The following is a 23,720-nucleotide window of genomic DNA, read 5'->3' as shown; positions in this document are numbered from 1 at the left end:
ACTACTATGCACACAAGAATTATGTAATTTTAATTTTTGTTTTCTATCCTTCCAACCCCACCTGATGCTATATGGTAGGATTTTGTTTTTGTTACAGCAAATAGTGTAATTATCCCTTAAAAATTTGCACAAGCTGGGGAAAATTAATAAAAATTATAATCATGCTGGGTACACAGTGAAATATTACAACTCATAGCTTGGGAGTGACTACTTGGAAATAATTAAAAAAAATTTTCCTATTCCCTATATCTGCAACTTCTCTTTATTACTTTCAGATTAAGTTTATGGGGAAGATTCTTTTGGATGAAAAATAAGCAATATTTTTCATAATCTGATTCAGGGCCAGTGTATTCAATTTCATAAGTATGTCTTGAGCTGCTTTTGTGGTAAGAGATATGGAAAATTGGATGTTATAGTCATTGCCTTTATGGAACTTGCCACCTTGTGCCCTGAGCAAAACTTAACATGATGAAACTTTTATCTTTTCAGTGCTCTACAACTATTAGCCTCCTCTTGTCCACCATACTGCTTCCTCAGATGTTTGCATGGGGACCTTTTACCCAAGGCATCTCCCATTATATTAATCACCAGGTGGGTAAGTTAGGAACACTTATAGTTAATACATATGTTTGTGTTTGTGTTTGCATGTATTTTACCTGCAGAAAGGACAATCATTCCTTAGCTTCCCCTACCATCTTTATAACACTGACCAGACTTTTGTTTTTATTTAACACTTTTTAAATGTTTATTTTTGAGAGACAGAGAGAGAGAGAGAGACAGAGAGAGACAGAGAGAGAGACAGAGAGAGAGGGAGACACAGAATCTGAAGCAGGCTCCAAGCCCTGAGCTGTCAGCACAGAACCCAATGTGGGGCTCAAACCCACGAACCATGTGATCATGACCTGATCGGACTGCAGTTCAGTTAAGCTGCAGTCGGACGCTTAACTGACTGGGCCACCCAGGCGTCCTTCATTTTAGCTATTTTATTGGGCAAGCAGTAGCACCTCATTGTGCTTTTCATTTATCCAACTATTAATAATGTTGAACATCTTCTCATATATTCATTGGCCATTGCCACGTGCTTATTTGCTTCATTGCCATTCTTTGCTCATTTGTTCAAATTCGTTTGTTCATTAAAAAAATTGACTTACTTTCCTTCTTATCACTGGGTTGTAAGAGTCCCTTGATATTATAGATCAATTATTTTTTAAAATATGCTTTTTATCTTGTCATATGTTTTAAATATACTTTTGAAAACCTTGGAGCTGCAGAGTTAGCTCATCTAATTTATGAAAAATGCCCTTCGTACTGTTAGTGCAGAGCCCAATGGGGGGCTCAATCTCATGACCTGAGATCATGATCTGAGCCAAAATCAAGAGGCGGATGCTCAACCGACTGAGCCACCCAGGTGCCCCTCATTTTTCAGTTCTGAAAAATGCGTAAGTATGGGTTTGGATCACCCTCCAGAGTGATGCTTTTTGGGGTAAAAAGTGGAGGATGGAAGTGCTAGCATGTTCACGGAAATTTGTCTCCGCTCCCACCCTACAGTGTTTCCATATTCGAAATATTCCAACACAGGGAAAAAATGTCGCTTCTAGATTCTTAAATAAATACGTAATCCATTAAAAAGATAAGAAGCCTTTCACAGACACTAATATTCTGAATTGTTCCTTCAGCTGGTGTTGGAAAGTCTTTCCCCCAGGTCTGTCCACCACAGGTAGATTAGGGATTTCCTGTTCAAGGGGAAGAGCCCTGCCAGGGGATGCAGAACCCAGGGCCAGTGGAGCACTGAGGCATCCCAAGCATGGAAGTTTTGGGAAAGCACACATATGGAAAATGGAGAAATGGAAACGGATTCCCTATCCATGCCTTCACATTCCTTGGACAATTTCCTAAACTCCCAGGGACAATTTCCTGAACTCCCAGGAGTACTCATACCAGAATATGAAGACTCTTGTTCTAAATGAATGTGGTTTTTGAAGAAGGGAATGCTTGACAAGCAATGGGCTGTCAAAAGTTCCAAGAAAGATAAATTGTTTCCTGCTGGAGGAGAGTAATAAGGGTTCCTGGAGGGACAACAGGGTGATGTCTTTGAGGCGTCAGATGAGGCTCATGTATGGAATTTCTTCAATCCTGTTGGTGAAAGATTTTAGTGCACTAAAGCCATCACTGGAGTCTCTCCATGTCTCTCCAAATATATATGAATGTACATATATATTCATAGAGAATATATATATTACTCTATATTTTTCCTAAAAAGTGATGGTGGTTTTATTTATAAGTACGTGTCATACTTTTATTATTATTTTAAAACAGCTATAATTGTCACACTGTTTTTAAGTCTTTGATTAATGTTTCCCCCTGTATTATTTGCTTGGGGACAAACCTCAGTCTATATCAGTGGGAGACCTAATTACTGGAGGATTCAATTAAGAGTTTCTTTCAGGGACTTTTCAGAGAACAATTTCATAGTAGAGAAACTCCACCTTATTTAGATCTCTCCAACTGAACAGTGAGGAAATTTTGACACTTGTCACAAGGACTCAACTAGACCAAACATTACAAAAATTATTTGCATTTATTCAAGCCTTTAAAATAAAATATTCATTTAATATGATACTCACAGAGGCAATAAAATACATAATTTAATAGGCTTTTCAAGCTCATTTAAAAATAGAGAGCTGTCATTTTACAAAGCTCAGCTATTTTTCTTCCCTCTAGCACAACTCACACAATACCACACCATGTAAGAAAGCCAAGTTTTGTCTCACATATTTGGATCTGCAGGGAGGAAAATCCTGCCTGCTGCAGCTGCTGGCTTCTGGACCCTTGTCTGGCCATGCTGAAATGCTGATATGAATTCACAGTGGCCTTAGCACACCTGCCTGTTTTCTGTTTGATGAGGAAAGCGTAGGAGGCACTGAACAGACAGACTCAAAGTTTTCCTTCTGCGCCATCAGAAGCATATTCTTTGACACTCCTTGATAGAAAATCTATACCACCACTCCCCTACTGGCCTCTAATAAAAAGCTGTAGTCCCTTTTAATAAATCTAATGATGAAAAAAAATATAGGAACTTTATCCAGTCGTAAATGTGAACCTCATCTAAAAAGGCATACATGTTACGGTGTTCAAAGCAGACTCCCTCACGCCCTATCGGAAGCTAAGTGTTGACGTTCATGTTCTTGTGATGCTGAAGAACACCAGCGGGATCTGAACTCGCTTCACCCAAATGCCAAAGGCCGTTTGGAGCCAAAACATTTGAAAGGAAATCTATGAGGCAGGGAGAATTTCCAAATGGAAAATGGAACAAAACCACCATGAACTGAATTAAGAATGTGCCCCCATGTTGCCGCAGAATGAAGGAAAAGAAATTAAATCAGACCCAACACGCGGCCAGTTATTTCCCCCTTGACATTAAACCCCTGGTGACATTGACCAAATCCTCCCTGCTTCCTCTTGTGACACTTACTTACAGCATCCAGAGAACCCATCTGGCAGCGCCCTTCCTACTTCTGGGCCCTGGGCATGTTGTCTTCTTCCTCAAACATTCATGTTTCTTTTTATCGATACTCACTTGTGCACATCTAACTGACTCATGTCCTGCATTTCAAGTGGGTCTTTATTATTTGTGCTTTTCCTTGCGTTCGCCATGATCTCCCATTGAACTAAAATCACCGACTGGAGTAGTGGTGTTTTTTCCCAATGCTTCTGCAACCTGCCTGCTCCATAGCTGTCACGCTAGCCAACGTCGACCTGCCCCCTGCAGGCAGACCTTGAGGAAGCCCCTCTCCAGGGCTTGAAGAGCTCTTTGCCAAATTCAAGCCATTGGAAAGAATTGTTTTTCCTAAAAAAAAGAAATCTAGTGGCATTGTTGGACTCCTGAGGCAGAGCAACCAATGTATAACATCGCTGATGCATTATGGACTCCTAATTTGACGATTGATTTCTGTTTAGTAACTCTTTTCTCTTATTTTTGCCCTTGGACTGTCACTGGAGAAGGCTAATTTTTTTTTTAAATGCAGGAAGTCAGCTACTTGTCCATGTTACATGATAAAGTTATATAAATAAATAGGTTGCAACATTTTCAAAATAATAATTAACATGTCAGTGGAAGATGTTCATTTCAATCTTCTTACAATCATAAATACTGAAGAAAATCTTGATCACTTTATAATAATAATAATTCGTTGCATCTATCTTAAGATACATAAAGTCAGGTGCTCATCTCTGCGTTTTGAGATTCTGAGTAAGAATCCGGTTTAGGAGTTATGAGGTTCTCAGTGTTACCAGTGTCAGGTATAGTCTGTGGTCTGAGGACATTTCTCGGGCATATTTCAAAGACAGTACATATATACATATAAATATTTGTCACATTAAGGATTTGGGCCACCAGTCACTTGGTACCAAAACCAATATATGGATTCAATTGGAATTTAAATTTTCACCTTAACCCTTTCCTGCCAAGTATCCCAACAAAAACAAACAGATACTGTTATCGCAGAACGTGTACTTTAGAATTCTTTTTCGTCCACTTGGTATCTACTTGTTATCTGGCTGAAATCCTCCGTTCACCTTTGAGAACGATGACCCAGAGACTGTTTCGATGTCTTTGCTCTCTGGAAATTCCATGTCGTTCTTTCCATGACATTTCTTGTATGCCACATAAACTAGAAGGCAATACACAGGAGGTTAATCAAGGTTCGTATCAATTAGCTGCAAACTTTCTTTGGGCAGTGATCATAATCTATGGCTCAGATATCAGCTTGCACTTCCTGTAGGCTGAGGGCTGCTTAGAGAGAGCAGAAGCCATTCTTAGGTTGCACAGCCAGTCATGGTACTTCTGGAAGACCTGGAGCACAGCCCTGGGGAGCACTTGCTCACATGGCTTCTGCAGGCATCAGCCCTGCGGTGGGTGCTCGTCAAGAATGACAGCAGGCATGTATTCTGTGCCCACCACCTCCTAGTTATTACAGTCCTCAGTAAATAGGGTCCATGCTACGGTGCAGGGTCCAACACCTAGGTCTAGTGCTCTGTGTGGGAGGACTTGTGCTGGAATCACACTCTGTCTCTCCCTGACTTGACTCCTTTCTTCCCCCGAAGCGGGAGACTTGGCTGAGCTGGGATCAGCCTTCCTGTCTTCTGGGAAGCTGCTGGTCTCTGGTGGCAGTGCATCTATCAGCATAGTTTTGAGGCCAGCTCACCTGGGCACACTGCCCGGCAAGGGGAGCAGAGCAGTGTATGTGTGTAGACAAGCGCTATGGGCCCATGTATGGGGCAGGGGAGAGGGGTGGTCTTCATAGGCCCCGTTGGTTTTCAAGCCATATTTTCTAATTAAGTTTTATCTGAATGAGTGCTGTTTTGTTATCTAAATATATGATTTTTTTTTCTTCTCCTTCTCATTGGTTACAAAGTCAACAGAGGCAGAAAAAGTATTATATCATTGGAACTTCACACTTAAAATCGGTACATAATAATGTCTATCTCATAATGCAGTTGTGAACATTAAGTGAAATAAAATAGTAAGGTACCTAGTATGGCCCTGGGAGAATAGTCAGTGCTCAGGAGTGCTTCAAAGGTCTTAGTATGTCAAGATCCAAGTCTCCTTGTTGGTCCCTGCACTTCTATAATACATTAATTTTGAAGGCACTGAGCTATTGAATCTATTGAATTGAGCTTTTGGTTAATTAAAATAGCCCAACAGTTTTATTACAAACTATTTTCAGCCAGGACCCCTTCAACACACGTACACCACTAATTCTATTTAACCAAATTATTTATACTCTTTCTTCTTTCTTCTTTCTTTTTCCCTTCCCTTCCCTTCCCTTCCCTTCCCTTCCCTTCCCTTCCCTTCCCTTCCCTTCCCTTTCCTTTCCTTTCCTTTCCTTTCCTTTCCTTTCCTTTCCTTTCCTTTCCTTTCCTTTCCTTTCCTTTCCTTTCCTTTCCTTTCCTTTCCTTCCTTCCTTCCTTCCTTCCTTCCTTCCTTCCTCTTTCCTTCTTTCTGTCCTTCCTTTCTTTCTCCTTCTCTTCCTCCCTCATTCCCTTCTTTCCTTACTTTCTTAGTTCCAAAAAATTCTTTCACCAAAATATGTTTCCAGGCATTGTATGTATCAACAAATATGGCTTCCTCGTCTTTATTCTTACTTATAAAAATGTGGGAAAGTATAAGACCAATACCAGCACCTGCCTTCCCATCATTCCTTCCACTTATCTACTAATCCCTTTTGAGTTAGTTATTCAACTAGTAAATTCACTTAATTGTTCCATCAGCCAGTCTGCTTTCTCTGGATTTCTAGTAGACATCACTAGCTAATTATGTGGAAAAACCTCAAGGTACCCAAATTGGCTATATGTCTTTATCATACAAGACAACAGAGTAATTAGGCCATGGACTCCTGTCTCCTGTGTCAGTGATAAATCAGTGGAAAGTTTCAAATGGATCCAGGGAGTCTTTTATACTAGAAGGAAAACTCTGCTTTGAGGATAACACTCAAGACAGTAATACAGAGAACGATTAGTACCCATAGGCAAGTTGAATATGAGAGCTTGAGAACTTGAGAGCCAAGTGAAAAATTAAACCAAACCCAAACAACACTGGACAGCCAGGCAGTCTATAACATAACATTCCCATTATTTCTGTCATTCACCTTCACTATATAACCTCCCTTAAATTGCTACGAAGCATAAAATATCAGTCTCGTTTTAAAGAGAAGATAAAATTTAAAAATAGAGGCTAGACATCATGAATCCTTGGAGAACAAAATGTAAGGAAAGCTTCACCTAGGTGAAGGCCAGCAGGTGGCAGGGGCCAAGGATCAGAAGTGTATGCGACAGCAGAGTAAAATTAAACATCAGATTAGGGGCACCTGGGTGGCTCAGTCAGTTGAGCGTCTGACTTCAGTTCAGGTCATGATCTCACAGTTTGTGTTTGAGCCCCACATCAGTCTTTGTGTTGTCAGCACAGATCCCGCTTCAGATCCTCTGTCCCCTCTCAATCTGTCCCTCCCCAGCTCGTTCTCTCTCTGTCTGTATATCTCTCTCTCAAAATAAATAAATAAAAAAACAAATAAATAAATAAACTTCTAAAAAATCAGATTAGCTATCCCTAGTCCCTAAAATAAAGAACATGTTTGCCTTAACTCTTCTAATTATATGGATGTTATATAATACATGTACATGTGCACATGCTCCTGTATCTGTCTTCTAATATAACTTAGCCTGATAAATATCTCTTGAATACCACTTTTGTGAAAAATATCCTATATTTACAAAGCATATGAAGATGATGATTTGGAAAAAACAGCCAGTTCGGGGTTCTTAGAAGCATATAGAAAGACACACAATAAAATGGTCCTAACAGGTTAATATGCCTCCCTAATTACTGGAGAAAAAGAAAAGTTCGTGGAGATGAATGAACCTCTCTTACTTTTCACTTAACAATAATCTTTACGAAAATCTTCTGATAAAATTGCCACCTTTTCATTAGCTGTTGGGAATTCGTGGTAACAGTAGAGATGACTTTTCCCACCCCTTTATTTCTCCACCCACGAAAAGGAACTTAATTTAACTTCTACGATTCACCGCCAAAAAAAAAAAAAAAAAAAAAAAAAGAAAAAAGAAAAAGGTGATCGAACACAATGCCACATTATCCACTTGAGGGTCTCTCAAAGGGGAGTATCACCGGGGCCATGTGATCAGCATTATTCCTTACTGCCTAGGAAGATTCCCGCAAAGGCGAGCTGGAAAATGCTGTAGATGAGCGGGAAAGTGAACACGACGTTGAGCTCCTCCTGGGTGAAGGAGAGCTGCACGATAGTGGAGCACAGCTGAGTGTTCTGCATCCCCGTTTCCAAAGCAACTGTTCGGCACCTGCAAGACGCGTTGAGAGGATTTATGCTCTTATGGTCATTATTTTGTGCTTTGTTATTGCATGGCACTGAAAGCAGATACAATGAGAACAAGTGCTTATATGTGTATGTGTATGTAGCTCGCTATCTGCTTTTAACGTATATATTTATTCAACATATTCTTTTACTTATACTACATGGATAGATAATTTCTTAATATATATGATTATATACAGTATGCACAAATATTCTCTCTCTATATACATAGATACAATCTTGGCTTAGTCACCTTTTATGATTGTTATGATCATGAGAAAAGTGATATAAAACATCACAAAAGTTAAAAAAACATATGCAAACAAAAACCGCTGTTGCTGTTTTCTCCTTTTCACATTAAAGAAAATTTAGAGTTTTTGACATCATTTTGTCCAGAGAAACACAGAACACTGACTAGCTTATTTTGCCCATTGAGCAGTGGAATATATCTATATGTGTATGTGTGTATGATATATATATATATAATATGTATGTACACATCATATATATGTATATATGTGTATATGTATGTACATAACCTTATATATAAAGATAATATTTATTTATATTATGTTATATAATAATATTTATTAACAAATAATATATTTATTCAGTACAAATAAAATTACATGTTGAATAAATATATACATTTATCTTTTATTTATTTTTTAGGTGAACATATTTTTTAATTTAAATTTTAGTTAGTTAACGTACAGTGTAATATTGCTTAATATATATTCACTTAAAGCAGATATATATGTAAATAAAAACATACATATGAAAAGAGCAGGATCATTTATATTAGTGTTCCATGAATTCAAAGGGGGTTCCTTTCATTCTTTCCAATTATGCCCTTGGTACCAGTGCAGAGCACAGAGCAGGGGCTGAGAAGACACTCAAGATAGAGTGTTATAGTTGCTTCATTGTTAAATTGGCTTTGTTTTTCTGATGAAAGCTGGATAAAAGTCTGCCAGGAAGGTGGTACTGCTCCGTTCTCCAGATGAGAAAAGTCAGAGGAAGAGTGAGTGCCTGCCCTGGGGTTCCCAAGGTCAGTTGGCGGTGGGTCAGAGTGCAAGCCCAGATCAGCCTGACGACGTGTAACACCCCCCACTGCCCAGCCCTGCTCGTCTCTTTCTCAATGTCTGGCATGCTGCAGCTGCGACACCTGCTTTTCTTTCTGCCTATTGGCTCAGATGGTCTGGCAGGGGAGGAAAAGTTTTTACTTGGTGCTAGACTCGTCCATGCTAAACCCAGCTCTGATGTTTGCACCTTGGGGTGATGAGCTCCTCCTGTTGCTGGATGGAGGGCCCCTTGTCACCAGGCCACCCTAAGTGCTTTTGTTGAAGTTATTCTGTCTGGAGAATAAGGACGTGAGACAATGGAAGGACTCAGTCTGCATTGTGTGGGGAATGGTCCCCAAGAATCTGAGCAAAAGAGTCGGTCAGTATTTTATTTCTGGGGGACCTGAGTCTATTTAGAATGATTGGGTGAATGTTATTACAGGTGAAAGATTTTGAATTTCTTATCAGTATTTATAGCTGTTATGGTTGAATTGTGTCTTCCCAAATGCATATGCTGCAGTCTTGACCCCCAGGACCTCAGAATGTGACCTGAGTTGGAAATTGGGTCACTGCAGATATACTTGGCTAAGATAACATGATTAGGGTGAGCCCTAATCCAATATGACTGGTGTCCTTATAGGAAGGGGAAGTTTGGGCACAGAGGCACTTCTAGAAGGAAGACAGTGTGAAGACAGCCATCTTCAAGCCAAGGAGAGAGGCCTGGGACAGATTCCCCCTCACATCCCTCCAAAGGAAGCATCTTGCTGACACGTTGCTTCTTGGACTTTTAACCTCAAAACCGTAAGACCTTAAATTTCTGTTTAAGCCACTCTGGCTGGGGTACTTCTCTATAGCAGCCCTAGCAAATGAATACAACAGCCATTACAGAAGCAGATTCCCAGTCTGATTGATCAAAACATCATACCTGTGCCAGGACTGACCGGCTATTCTAGCCAGTAAAAACCCTAGGGAGTAACCAGCCAAAGGAAATAACATCCCTATGATCCACAGTTTGGGAGCGATGATCCAGGCGCTCTGGTATAGAATTCCTCCAACGACAGCTATGAGCACGATAAGGATTGCACCTGTGATGGACCCGATCTGGAAGGAAGACACAAGCAGACCTGACAGCTGTGATCGAGAACAAAACCCACTCAGGAAGAACTGGAAGACCTGGCTTCCGGATTGAAATCTTCCTGCTCTCCTTCCTTTGGTAAGTCTTACAACGTCTCTTAGTCTTGCTTTCCTCATGTGTACTTGAGGATAAAGTCTTGCCCAAGACGCCTTTTGTGATGATGATAATGAGAAAAGGGATATAAAACTCTCCAAAAGTTAAAAAATCATATATAAACAAAAGCCACTGTTGTTACTGTTTTCTTATTTTCACAGCAAGAAAATTTGGAGATTATAACTTTTTTTTTTGTCCAGAAAAATAAAGAACACCAACTAGCTTATTTTGTCTTCCAATCAGTAGGATATATATATGTCTCCATCTATATCTATCTTTATCTGCATTTATTTCTGTATTTATATCATCTGTGTCTATATCTATACCACTTTATCCATATCCATACCAACTAGCTAGAATATAGTTCCTGATGGGGAATGAATGGTTACTAATGAGTGGTTACTAATTACTAATGGGTACTAATATCTACCAATTGCCAGATGCTGAACTGGCCATATGGATTCAGAGATAAGAAGCATCTCATCTATTTTTGAGAACAGCTGTCTAGATACATTTTATAGTACAAACCCACAGAACAGAGATCAGAGCAAGGTGCCCTGGGAGTAGAGGGTAGAGTAAAAGCAGGAGGTGGCATTTGAGTTGGATAGAATCCTGCCCTGTAGGTGGGACCAGGAAGGGCACTCTGGAAGAGCGCACTGCAATGTCTAACAACTTGAAGTCTCGCTAGATGGAGGTTTATGATATACTGAAAAAACCCGGTTTTGTCGCTGGAAAGATCAATTATTGAAACTCACACTGTGGAGCATTTGCAACCTATGGCATGGGGCACTTACCTTAAGAATGATCTTGGCTTTGTGGGGCCATTTGTGGTTAACAAATATTCCAATGGAAACAGGAACAACAAGAGCGACCAAAGACGTACCTGAAAATGACAGGAGAGCAGTTTGATCAACAAAATATGTAGCCCAGGAAAAAGGAAGACAAAACAGTAAGCAGCCTGCAAAAGGCTTAGGTAGTATATCAGTCCCCCTTCTTGAATCCACAAAACAGACTCAAGCAAAACAGTAATAAAACCCTCCTTGATCCACCCCGGCAGAAGATTTAATCTTCCTGGTGAAGCATTGCTAACATGGATGGTACAAATCCCTCTTAGGGTTCTTTACACTGCCAATCTTTCACTTTCAGTTTGTCAAAATCTTGGCTTCTTTGGTCTCTGGATCTTGGTATCCTGGGAAAAATACCTTTCTAAACTTTGTGTGTGTCTTTATGTTCTTGGGGTGTACATGGGTATTTTATGTCTGCCTGTTACATCACGGCAGTGGAAACCAAACAAAAAGTTCAGAATTCTCCAGGCATTCTGTGGGCTGATGACTTCTGGTTAAGACTGAGTTCGGGTCTTCAAATCTACAGCAGAGAGGTGAGAGAGGAGGTTGAAAAAAGCATGCTTTAAATTTTCTGTGAGATCATATATTTGGCGACCTCTCAAGCAATTATAATTCTTTGCAGGAACGTGCTCACCCAGCCAGATAAAAGAGCCATGCTTCAATTTCCCTGTGTTAAATTTACTGCTGTTCCCATCGCATGATGGTTTGTTACCCCATGTTATTTAACTATTTTTTGTCCAATCACTGCTTTTACATAATTGTGTGCCAACAACCTCAACTTCTCATGGTCTGTTTCTTTGTCAAATATCCTTTTAAAGCAGGAGGGGAAAGTGCAATCGAATCATGAAGTTTCGAGGGTGGTTGTTGCTCTGCATTGGAGGAGATTCTATGAGGACCGGAAAATGGATTCTAGATCCCAGGGCTGCAAACATGAATTTAAAATGAACACAACAGTGATGAAAACATAATTTCTTTGTAGCCTTCTGGTCCTCCTTGCAGTATAAAGGTCAGCAGTTACTTTGTCCCAGAAATTACTCAAAGGGATTAAGTAATGGCTGGGAAAACCTAAAACAGGAAAAAAAAAAAGATGGTAGGAGAAAATGGTGGAACACAGGATATGGAAAAGAGTGGTTGATGGTCATACTGGTAAGAGCTTCCAGAAAAACCTCCTTTGGGTATCCTTACATCCTGCTGCTTTGGGAGGAGACTTCTTCCCTGGGGTGTCCAGACTATTCCCTAAATTGTGGCAAGTTTGTAGGCCTCCAGTTGAAACCGTCTTGATCCGAATTGATTGTATTCTGGTAGCTTACATCCAGGTGCAGATACTGTGCTTGGGATGCCAGTGTGGTTAGGGTATAGTATATTTTTAATGTGTCCCTTCTGTGAAAGGGGCTCCCTTCCCCTGCTGCTTCACCAGGCTGGGGCCCCTCCTGCTGAGAGTCTTTACCTCTCTGGGGAGGCCCAAGGCTACGGGATGAATGTACGGACCACCTGCCCAAATTGTGTTTCCTCTGCCAACTGGGTGAGGCCAGAGACAGTTTTTCTGGAACCAGAAGTTGGCCATTAAAGACACTCTTTGCCCTTCCTCAAATTCAGTGTGTGGTTCCCACCCAGAAAGGTGGGTTGGTGTGATTCTTGACTCCCCGTGGGGTAAAGTTTCTCTCTCCTTCTCCCCCTTCCTAGTGTGCCCGTATAGCACGTGTCTAACGCCCGTCCAGTTCGATGGGAAAGCAGTTGGGCCACTGGAACTGTAATGTGGCCTTTTTGTTTTGAGTTCCCAGAGCAGGTCTGGGAGGAAAGAAAGACGGATAAAAGCAAGAGGAGGACAGTCATGGACTGGAGCCAGAGGGACTGGGGTCCGAACCTGACCAACTGTGGGAAGGCTGCAAACTGTACAGCCTCTCTGTGCCCTGGTGTCCCCCTTTGTGAAGCGGGTAGAATTATAAGTAGCTCACGCAGCTGCCGTGGGAATTAGGTGATGAAGCAGGTATACGGTTCTTAGCGTTGGGCACTTTTAAACAGACAGCAGAGGGGAGCAGGGACAGCACCCCACAGCCGCTGGTCTCCGTGTTCTCAGTGGCACAGGCTGGGGAGACGCCCTCTTCCACCCCAACCCCCTATGGGAAGGGCTCAGCTATGGTGCTGCACCTGCACAGTGGGGTGGGCATTGTGTGGAACTTGGGCTGGGCAGCGCTGACCACAGAGAGAATGTGAAGACCAGGGGGCATTTCCAGCTCAGCGCTCATTTGGGGCAAATTAAACCTTTACCCTGGGCCTTAGTTTCCTTGTCTAAAAAGTAACGAGCACAACTTGTGAAGTGATTGGGTTGTTGTCTTAACGGACTAGAAAAACCAATAGCAAGAAGGTTAGGTTGGAAAACAGGCCTGGGTAAAATGGTGAATAAGCAGAGTCAGTATCTTTGTTTTTGCTAACTCATTTAACAGTTTTAAAAATCTTGCCCTTTTCTCTTTTCTTTTTGCCCTGACCTCTTTCCTGATGACCGTTATCTCCACGGAGGTGCTAATTACTCTGTCTCATTTTCTGTTCCTTTCAAAATGTATTCACATTAAAGGAAGTGCTGGGCACCTGGGTGGCTCAGTCATTTAAGTATCCAACTCTTGATTTCAGCTCAGCTCATGATCTCTGGGGTTTGTGAGATTGAACTCCTTGTCACACTGTTCACTGGTGTTGTGGGGCCTGCTTTGGATTCTCTCTCCCTCTCTCTGCCCTCCTCTGCTTGCTGCTCTCTCTCTGTCTCAAAATAAATAAATAAACAAACAAATATTTTTTTTTTTTTAAAGGACGTGTTATAAGTCATTCACACTACAGTTAGAATTATTCAATATAGCCATGAAGTATTTTCCAGAAGGGAATGAATATCACGAAGAGAATTTTCTTTTAATGTTTATTTTAGAAACAGAGTGAGAGACAGAGTGCAAGAGGGGGAGGCGGCAGACAGAGGGTGACACAGAATCCGAAGCAGGCTCTAGACTGAGCTGACAGCACAGAGCCTGACTTGGGGCTTGAACTCATGAACCACGAGATCATGACCTGAGCTGAAGTCAGACACTTAACTGACTGAGCCACTCAGGCGCCCCTCGACGAGAATATTTTGAAGCTTAAATTATTTTGTTAAACAATAAGTAATAATAGAATTAAAAGTCCTCACTCAAGAGACAGGTTCTTTGAGAGGCCTGCAATGCAGGAAGTCTACATTGTTGAACCTGAAGGAAGGTGCTTTCCAAGGGAGCAGACTGAGAGTTAAGGAGCATGAGGCGTAGCAGGGGATTCTGTGGAGTCACCCTACAACCTGTTTGCAAGAGAACTATCTCACCTATATCTCATCTTTTATGACTACAACTGTGTGGGAAATGCCTGGTTTGAGAAAGCCAGGAGCTGTCTTGTCTTACCCTTGACCCCGTGTTACACAAACGACTTAATTTCTCACCACTATCTGTTGAACCGGAAACTGGAAAAAAAAAAGCCCCTTTGGGGTGGGGGTGAACATCTCGGAGCAAAATGAGTGGAAACAGAGTCATGACTGGTAGATTTGACTCCTGGGGCACCACGTACAGACTGTACCAGGCAACGAACTTCTGAGTCAAGATGTGGCTCACAGTCGAATGTTACCTATATTACGTTTCGTTGGGTAGTTTCCCAGCACCACACCCACGATTGCTCACTAGGTGTCCTAATTTTAAATCATTAGTGGAATGTGTGTATATATATTTACGTTATATTTCTTCTATCTGCGTGTCTGGGAGTAAACTCATGTTCCTGTGAACTATGGTACTGAGCGTTACGGGAAGGACATAGCCTCTTGCGCATCAGCAATTTTGGCTTCCTCAGGTCCAGATGGCTGTGCCTTGAGTCAGCCCTCCCTCTGGTACCTGAAGTGAGGAAAACCAGGTTCTCCCTTGGGGTCAAAGTTTGGGGTTTGGATTCTGCCAACCCTCATTCAGTCGCAGGCATGACCTGTAACGAAATCCTGATTGGGTAAAGACGGCCACTGGTTCGAGAGGTAGACACTAGCTGGGTCTGGGCCTGGCCCGAGGTTAACAGAGAACAGGAGGGTAATATTCAGAAAGCTTGCAGAGGAATGACTTACCTATGTTATCAAAGGGAATTATGATGGTCCCAGAGTCGACCCACATTTTGGTATAGATAAAGAGGCACAGCGGCATCATTCCCAGGGCAAGCAGCGTGGAGCATGTGGTCATACTGATGCTGGAAGGAAATGGGCAGGTTGATACGTCCGCCTGGGTTTTCTAGGGGGAGACTTAGTTTCATCTTGCAATTCGTGATTAGGAAAATCCTGCGGAAGACTCAACCAGCAGCATCCTCTAGGCTGATGGACAGATGTGTGCATGCGCCCATCTTTGTACAGGTCCCAGCTTTGGGGAAAATGCGGAGATCTGGATTTGTTGTTTTTCTACTCTGTCTTGGGCCGTTCCTCCCTCTCCACTGGTTCTCGAGGATCAGAGCAGACAGTTAATGACTGTTTAAATTCATTATTAGAAGAGGTACAGGGTTCTTGGACACACCACGCTTTGGACCTCCAATCAGAGAAAAGCAAACACATCTATACCAGCCGAAACTTTAGGGGCTTTGCTGTGTCTGTCCGTGTTGAGATGGGATGGGACTCCCAGGTCCCTCGGAGGAGAGCACATGTCCAAGGGAGGGAGCCTCAGTGTCTTTTTTAAGGCAGACAGATTACTGCCCTAATGCCTGTAGCTTAAAAAGAAAGAGGAAGCTAACTTGAAGAACTAAAGAAAATATGCAAGCGGGGGTGGAGGGGTGGTGGGCCTGGATTCTATTTCCGCTGAGAAATTTACCCAGTGTGTGTTCAGAAGGACCAGGGTTTGATACTATTACTCCTGAGAGCATCTGTGTTTTAGTGAGCGGACTGGCTGGGTGAGCAGATTTTGGCTTTGGACCTGGAGGAGTTTACATGGAATGGGGCTATCTTCTGCAATGTGACAATGGATGGAAGACAGGTGTTTGGGTGGCGGGTCTTCCTGGTTCCCCTCAAGGGGCCATGTGCACAGAGGCACATTCTCTTCCTGGGGAACCGAGCTGTTAAATGTCTGAGCTAGACACTAAAGCCAGACACTGCCGGGGTTGGAAGCAGGCGTAGCCACTTACTGCATAAGTACTATGTTCTTTGGGTAATTTGCTTGACTTTTCTTGGCCAGCTTCCTTATCTGTGAAATGAAGATTATAACTATTGCCACCTCATAGGCCGTGAGGACTAATGACCCAGTGAGTCCAGTACTTAGAATAATGCAAGACTCTCATTAAAAGTCAACTACTGTATTAGCTCTCCAGCCATAGCGTGTGTGTGTGTGTGTGTGTGTGTGCACATGTGTTGTGTTCCAACAAAATACAGGATCCAGAAATGAGACATTTTTCTGAAAGAACTTTCTCCAAAAGCTGTAGCATTGAGACTATCAGAGTAGTAATTTCTTAAAGGTATTATATGTGGACTTGAAGGAAAACGCAGAATTATTTACATCACCTGTGACCCTGCCCTCTGCTGTGCTCCACAAACACCAAAACCACACTACATAGTGCTAAGGAAAACAGCTGGGGGTGAGGAATTTCATTTTAATGCATCCAACTAAGCACAGTCTTGGAAAAAAATAAAGGGTGGTGGCAACGCTTAACGGGGGCTTAACTTGGCTAATAACCATTTTTTTTTTAAACTGGGAATGACCTCACTTAAAATGTGTTTAAAGAATTTAGGATAAAAGTACTTGTCTTCGTGGAGCTAAAATAGTATAACACCAACAAGTGCTGGAGATGTGTGTAAAACATTTCTAAGAAGTTCCATCTGTTATGGGACACATTCACTTAATTTAGATACAAAAAAAGGATGCTAAGGCAGCATCCTAAACCAGAATAATAATTTTCAGAAATGGTCTTGCTTATAATTAAAATATTGGAGTTTGTAAACTCTCTCCCTTCATTTGACATTCTCTCTTTTATCTTTTATTTCAAAAATAAATTAGAATGGATTTAAAATTATCATCATGGGGTGCCAGGGTGGCTCAGTGGGTTGAGCAGTTTGCTTAGGCTCAGGTCATGATCTCATAGCCTGTGAGTTCGAGCCCCGCGTCGGGCTCTGTGCTGACAGCTCAGAGCCTGGAGCCTGTTTCAGATTCTGTGTCTCCCTCTCTCTCTGCTCCTCCCCTGCTTGCACTCTGTCTCTCTCTCTCTCTCAAAAATAAATAATAAAAACATTAAAAAAATTAAATTATCACCATAATAAAATCATTTTATTCCAGTATGTCCAATGTGCTTTCCAGAGTAGAGGGGATGGGAGGGGTGCACGGAGGGGGCAGTGTTTTCTACCTAGATGATATAGTAAAGAGAAGGGTAAGTATTTTTTATTTTAAACTCTGAGAACAACTGTTTCTCTCTTTGTTTTTTCTTTCAAATTTCCTTGGGAAAGCTTCAATTTTAAATTATTGCTAAGACAGTTTATGAAATTGTGTTATGGTTTTGAGTTTGGCAAGAGTAGTTTCTTGAGGCCCTGAGGTAGGACATGGCAGCAGCTGGAGAAGGGAATGGTCTAGCTTTAGTGGGCCACGTTGACCATGAGGCACTGCAGAGGGGCAAGAGAACAGGTGGCCGGAAGTTGATGCCATTTGAACTAACATGAGAACAATATCAAACCACTCAAAATGAGATGAAAAACAATTCACAGGTAATAATTTTAGGGAGCAGTGTACGGGAATAGATCAGCAAAAGAAAAAAAATCCTTTTATGAATAAAATCTGAAGTTTTATAAGAAGCATAGATGTCAACAATAGAAATACTACCATGAGTTTATGCTGGAATAAGGAAAAAGGTAACAAAAGAAAAAAAATCTCTTGTCTTTAATTTTTGGCTTTAGCTCTATTAGCCACCAGGGAAATTTGTTTTCCTTTCTTTTCTTTTCTTTTGAGATAAAGACAATAAATGAGAATTCACTAAATGTTGAGGAATTGGGTGAAGTCACTGATGAGGAAAGGAAAGACTGTTACCATATTAGAAGTAAAACACCAAATTTGACAGATCAAATGAAGTGTATGTAGGTGGTGCTAGAAAGTGGGGACATGGTAAGTGATAGAAAAAATGTTGAACAAAGATTAAGAGTCTGGATAAGGATACCTGGCTAGGTCTGGATTCAAATCTGTCTCTGATATGTACTGCCTCTGTGACTGGGGTTAAGGTTATGAGCCTTAATTTTATCATCTGTCAAGTGCAGAAAATAATAGTACTGACCTGAAGAGGATTATCTCGAGGGTTAAATACACCAATGTATGTGGAATCCTTGTACTGTGTGTGGCTCATAATGGTGAGCTAATAAATACTAGCTAGTAAAATAAAAATAAATGCTACATAAGAGAAACAAAGCTTGGTGACTTTGAGGGGAAAAAGAGAAAAAGTCAAATACTATTGGGTTAGTTCTCAGAGTAGAGAGAAACTGGACATTTATGTGATTTAAATGGGAGAGGTTGCTTCAAATTTGTGATAAGCCAGAGGGTGGAGGATCTTGAACAACTAAAATAACAATAAACAATGAACAATGAACTGACCTGGAAGATGAAAAATGTAGCAATCTTAGCCAGAGAACAAAGGATGTGGAAGGAAAATCTAGAAACGATTAACACTGGAAAATAGAATAAGGGAGTGTAGCTAGTAGATGGCAACTCCAGATGGAGTTGGGGAGAATGGGGGGAGTGGAAAATCTAGAAACAATTAACACTGGAAAATAGTATAAGGGAGTGTAGCTAGTAGATGGCAACTCCAGATGGAGTTGGAGGGAGTGGAGGAAAGGTACATAAGCAGGGATCCCTCCAAGAGGTCAAAGAAAGGAAAACGACAAGGAAAAGTCCTTGCATGGTGTGGCTGAAAGGAGATTCGAAAATGGGGGATCTCTGGGAATAGAGCCTCAAAGGAGGCAGGTGTCTTTGTGTCCTCTGGACTATGGGTCCTGCCACCGGCAGATTCGCCTGAAAATGTCACCTTCATTTCTCCCAGAAACATTTTGTGTATAGAATGCCCACAGCACAGCTAGAACAGGTGAAAATACCTGTACGCTACTCACATTCCTGCAACACTTTTCTAGGCTGGAGCAGTCTGAGAAGGAGCTCAAATATCACTTGCTGTATTTCAATGAGCAAGGTCTATAATTTCATTAAGGATAACTGTCTGTTAAGTTTGTTGTTGTTGTTGTTGTTGTTGTTGTCTATTTTTTTTCACTGGAGATTGCAAAATGCAATGGCTTGCCAGGTTCAGAAGAAATGGTGGCAGGGGAATGGGGGGATGAGTGGGAGAGGGGGAGACAGCAGTGTTAGGGGGACAATGGGGTGAAGGGGAGAGGGAGAGGGGGCTGGGTGGGCTGGGGGGGGGTTGATTTGGTTTCTTCTCCCAGAAAGCACACCCAGGAAAGTCACTGTAGATGGAGTTGTTTTGCTTTCATGGTGTGGTATCTGTTCTAGCAACTGTTAAGCAATGCAGATACCTGTTGTGAAACAATCATATCTTGGCTGCGATTGCTACGGTTCCAGTGGAAATGGAGAACGTAAAGTTCTTAATTTTTTTTTAAGTTTGTTTGTTTGTTTATTTATTTAGAGGCAGAGAGAGAGCATGCACAAGTGGAGAAGGGGTAGAGAGAGAGGGAGTAAGAGAGAATTCCAAGCAGACTCTGCACTGTCAGCGTGGAGCCCCACATGTGGCTTGAACTCACAAAACTGCGAGATCAGGACCTGAGCCCAAGTCAGATGCTTAACCGACTGAGCCACCCAGGCACGCCAAAGGTAAAGTTCTTAAAGCACAGAACTGACTCCAGAAGAATAGAAAATGTTGGAAAACTGGTTCCCAAAAGCTGAGGTGATACTCTCTTAACTTACTTTAAAGGAATATTTGACCAGTTCTTCCTTTAACATATGCAATGCATAATGTCATCATCGTACTGAGCAACATAATTTAACTGCTTTCAATGATTATGGGCCATTGTGATAAACACTATTATTTGCTCCGCTAAAATACTGCAATGTCTTCTGGGCATTTGTGTTTAGAGAGCTGTTTGTCCCTAGATTAAGGGACGCAGCGGCTGCTGTGACTTTGTGAGTTGCCTTCTTCATTTTGTGGGCATTTTTGGTCCTCTCTCTTGAGGTCAGGCTTTTGGGGCCACTTGATGCTGTGGGACACAGAACCACCCCACTAGCACCTTGCTCCCCACCCCACTTCTTTTTTTTTTTTTAATGTTTATTTATTTTTTGAGAGAGAGAGAGAGAGAGACAGAATATGAGCAGGGGAGGGGCAGAGAGAGAGGGAGACACAGAATCCGAAGCAGGCTCCAGGCTCCAAGCTGTCAGCATAGAGCCTGATGCCGGGCTCAAACTCACAAACGGTGAGATCATGACCTGAGCCAAAGTCGGACGCCCAACCAACTGAGCCACCCAGGTGTCCCTACCTCCACCCCACTTCTTATATCTGAGAAATAGCGCAACAGAGCTCTAGGATTAGGAGATTAAGAAGGTCCTGCGCAAGGAACATTTATGACATTAAGCAGGATTGAATCTTTTCCTGGGTTTTGTTTGAGGTCTGGATAGGGGGGCATGGCTAGCAAGGTGACTGCTGGACTGGAGAGCTGTTGGTGTTACTCACAAGACAAGGGGCATCCGTGGAGAACACACTTTCTAGAATGAAAACGAACAATTTCACTGCCATATGTCCCATTTAGGGATTATTCTGACTTGCTGAAGGATTCACATACACTGATTAAGCTGGCTGTTTTCCACCAATGTTTCAAATTTTACTTTGGATCTTTCTCCTAAATATTTTAATTTTTTTTACAGGAATTGTTATATGAGGTAGACAGGATTACATAATCATCTGTTTCAAGACAAATACGATTTCCTTGACACCACAGAAAAGTGTCAGTTGGAGCTTAGATTAGGTCCCTACAGTTTTTGCCCGCAGGAAGAAATCTGTTCCAACAGCCAAATAACCCAGCCTCGTGCATACTTTTCTGTTTTACAAACGGATTACACGTGGGGCATTCTCTTGAGGTAGAAGACTCTTCCATTTTATTGAAAAGTTACAAATACTCTGTAAAAGCTGTTTGGTGGAATTCAAAGTCCCATATTCAATTTGGGTCACTCCCCTTGGCTTAGTGGGTGAATTGTCACCTCTGTGTGCTTATGTCCAGATCAGCCCAAGTTGAGGCCTAGAAGGGCCTTATGGCTCTGTGGTGGTTCACAGATTAACTAAACCTGAACAGCGCTCGCCATCCTTTGTTCTTTACAAGACTTCCTTAGGGGGAAAAATCTCTTGCAAGGAGAGATGGTATTTCCTTAAGTGAAAAGTATGTGAAGTGAAGCCATATAGGTTGTATGGCTTTTCTGAAGCTTCGGGGGGACCAACCCCAGCTGAGATGACACAGTGCTCAGTAGGCACTGTGTCAACGCGGAATACAGCTTTACATTTTCCAGTGGTTACATTTCTACGCCTTAAGCTTCTCTTTTCTGAGCATAGTAGCTGGTGATTAACAGAGCCGACTGCCTACTGTATAGTATTTAATAAGCATGCGTTACATTACCACCTGGCTGCTTTGCAGAAATGCATACCTTTCCCAGGAAATGAGGAATTGTCAGGTAAGGAAAAAGACGTTTTTCTATTCAACGTAAGGCATTAAAATTCTCGGTCTCATCACGTTAATGCTTCGTCTTATTTCTATTAGTTTTTTTTTTTTTTTCCGGTGCTAGTTCAGACTGGCACAGGATGAATTGGGCAAACATTGCAATTTAGATTACTCTGTGGGAAGCAGAGAAGCCATTTTCTGTTTATTTTATAGTAAGGTAAGCATAATTTAAAAAAAGCTGCTGCAGGTTTTTTTTTTTTCTTTTAATGCCAGTAGAAGCGAAGTGAATGTACAAATTCCTCCTGAGGCTTTATACCAAGAAAAAACTTGTTCAAAGAACTGGCTGTATTTGGTGAGTTGACCAACTATTGATATTGTCTTAGAATAGATTCTAATGTGTAACGAGCAATTGGATCGCGTGATTCCACTCAGAGCTCCTCGTCACCACAAAGAAAGGTCGGTTTGTTTCTTGTTTTGTTTTTGCTGATACCAACAGGGCAAACTTTCTCAGGTGCGCTCGTGGCTTGGACAAAACTTCTTTTTTGAAACACTGAGTATTTCCCCAAAGATAAATGGCAACTATCCAGCTCCCTGTTCACTGAGTTGGATTAGAAACCACAAATATAAAGTATAATCCCCAAATTCCAATAGCTAAGCAGCTGTACAGGAAGTTGAGGGAATGCACTTATTGTCTTCTGTTTAGTTCCTCAGCTGTACCCTAGATCAGGCTGGTCAGATGGACATCATAGTGATGTGGGCTCGTGACAAGATTAATTCAATGTGATTACAGTAGGAGAGGCTTAGATAGCTTACCTCAAGTCCATGTCGCCATCGACCCAGTAGGCCAAGATATTGGAGGCGGTTCCTCCGGGACAACATCCCATGATGAGTACCACTACAGCTTGGACAGGAAGGATGTCAAAGGCCACTGACAGGATGAATCCCGTGAGGGGCATGATTCCAAACTGACAGAGGAAGCCAACGCATATGCCCCACGGCCGCTTTACGTGTCCTAGGAATTTCTTGATTTCCACATTGCATCCCATGGAGAACATCACCATGGCCAAGAGGATGGTCAAGACAGTGCTCAGGACCACGCTGAGGATGTTATTGAAATTGCTCTCAGTCAGCACACAGGACGACCCATTGCAAACTGTGGCACTGGCCGAACAGCCTGTTGAATTATTCATTGCTGGATTTGGTGCCCAAATGGTCACACGCATCCACAGAAGTACCAATCTTCCGCTCCTCACCAGACGAATAATGCCTCATCCAGCAATGTCCAACTTTTAAACCCTTCTCAAACATGTGTCACTTGAGTCTCTTTCAAAAGCCACCTCAGAGAAGCAATAAAAAACAATAAATGCTAGTATGTCAGTTTCCAGAGGTAACATTACAACACAGCACAAATTATGAATCATAAAAGTCCTGCCAAATTGTTGGTCCGGCTAGAGGATTATAATTAATCATTTATTGGCATGATAATGAACCGTACCATATAAAAAGAGCCGTGTTAATGTTTAATGCTGAGGAGGTTTGTGAAATTTCAGTTAAGTGACACTTAAAAACGACTAAGAAAAATGAAAGAATGTTGGAGGGTGTAAGCCATAGGAAAGCACATTGTTCACTCATATAAGGGAGATTGGGTCCTGAAAAAGTCATGTCCTGTGCCGAGTTAAATTGCAAAATAGTGTCAGGCTCTGAACTGGGTCCTAGACCTTGAATTTCCTCCCTCCAAGAGCCTTCCTACTGAATCAACTGGTCTGCTTGTATTGGTCTATAGTTTTCCTAAAGTACATGTAAGTTTCAGAAATGTGTAGGGTCTTGATGCAAACCTATGGGACAGTAACATGCAGGAGGGTAGAATGTTCTTTATGTGGTCTGGTGGGAAGGGAGCTGATGAGTAGAGCCACCCTCAATTACAGAAGCGATTATGTGTGTGTTGCCATGGTAACAAAGCACTTTTTTTTTTTTTTTTTTTTGGTAGAGACAATACAATTATTTAGAGGAATAAGCCTCAGAGGATTAGGTCAATGTAACAGGCTGGTGGATAGAGGTTCCAAGGGA

General features: G+C 41.8%; 1 protein-coding gene across 1 annotated transcript; it reads right to left on the bottom strand.

Moving 5' to 3' along the window:
* Window positions 1-2,559: 2,559 nt before the first annotated feature.
* SLC10A2 (solute carrier family 10 member 2) lies at window positions 2,560-23,033 on the bottom strand. The gene is made up of 6 exons (XM_058743175.1): window positions 22,467-23,033; window positions 15,126-15,244; window positions 10,967-11,055; window positions 9,870-10,045; window positions 7,712-7,869; window positions 2,560-4,670 (listed from the first exon to the last, which is right to left on the bottom strand). The coding sequence occupies exons 1-6, from the start codon at window positions 22,874-22,876 to the stop codon at window positions 4,543-4,545; spliced, it is 1,080 nt and encodes a 359-aa protein (XP_058599158.1). The 5' UTR covers window positions 22,877-23,033; the 3' UTR covers window positions 2,560-4,542.
* Between the last annotated feature and the right edge of the window lie 687 nt (window positions 23,034-23,720).

This window comes from Neofelis nebulosa, chromosome 1 (assembly GCF_028018385.1).
Source record: "Neofelis nebulosa isolate mNeoNeb1 chromosome 1, mNeoNeb1.pri, whole genome shotgun sequence".
Classification (NCBI taxonomy): Eukaryota; Metazoa; Chordata; class Mammalia; order Carnivora; family Felidae; genus Neofelis; species Neofelis nebulosa.
The sequence above is the reverse complement of the archived record's forward strand: the minus strand, read 5'-3'. Positions and strand labels throughout refer to the sequence as shown.

Coding starts and splice junctions, on each gene's coding strand:
- SLC10A2 (XM_058743175.1), bottom strand. CDS start 22,876: ATGCGTGTGACCATTTGGGCACCAAATCCAGCAATGAATAATTCAACA. Junction 15,245..22,466: donor GATGGCGACATGGACTTGAG/GTAAGCTATCTA, acceptor ATTTCCTTCCAG/CATCAGTATGACCACATGCT. Junction 11,056..15,125: donor AATTCCCTTTGATAACATAG/GTAAGTCATTCC, acceptor TGTCATTTTCAG/GTACGTCTTTGGTCGCTCTT.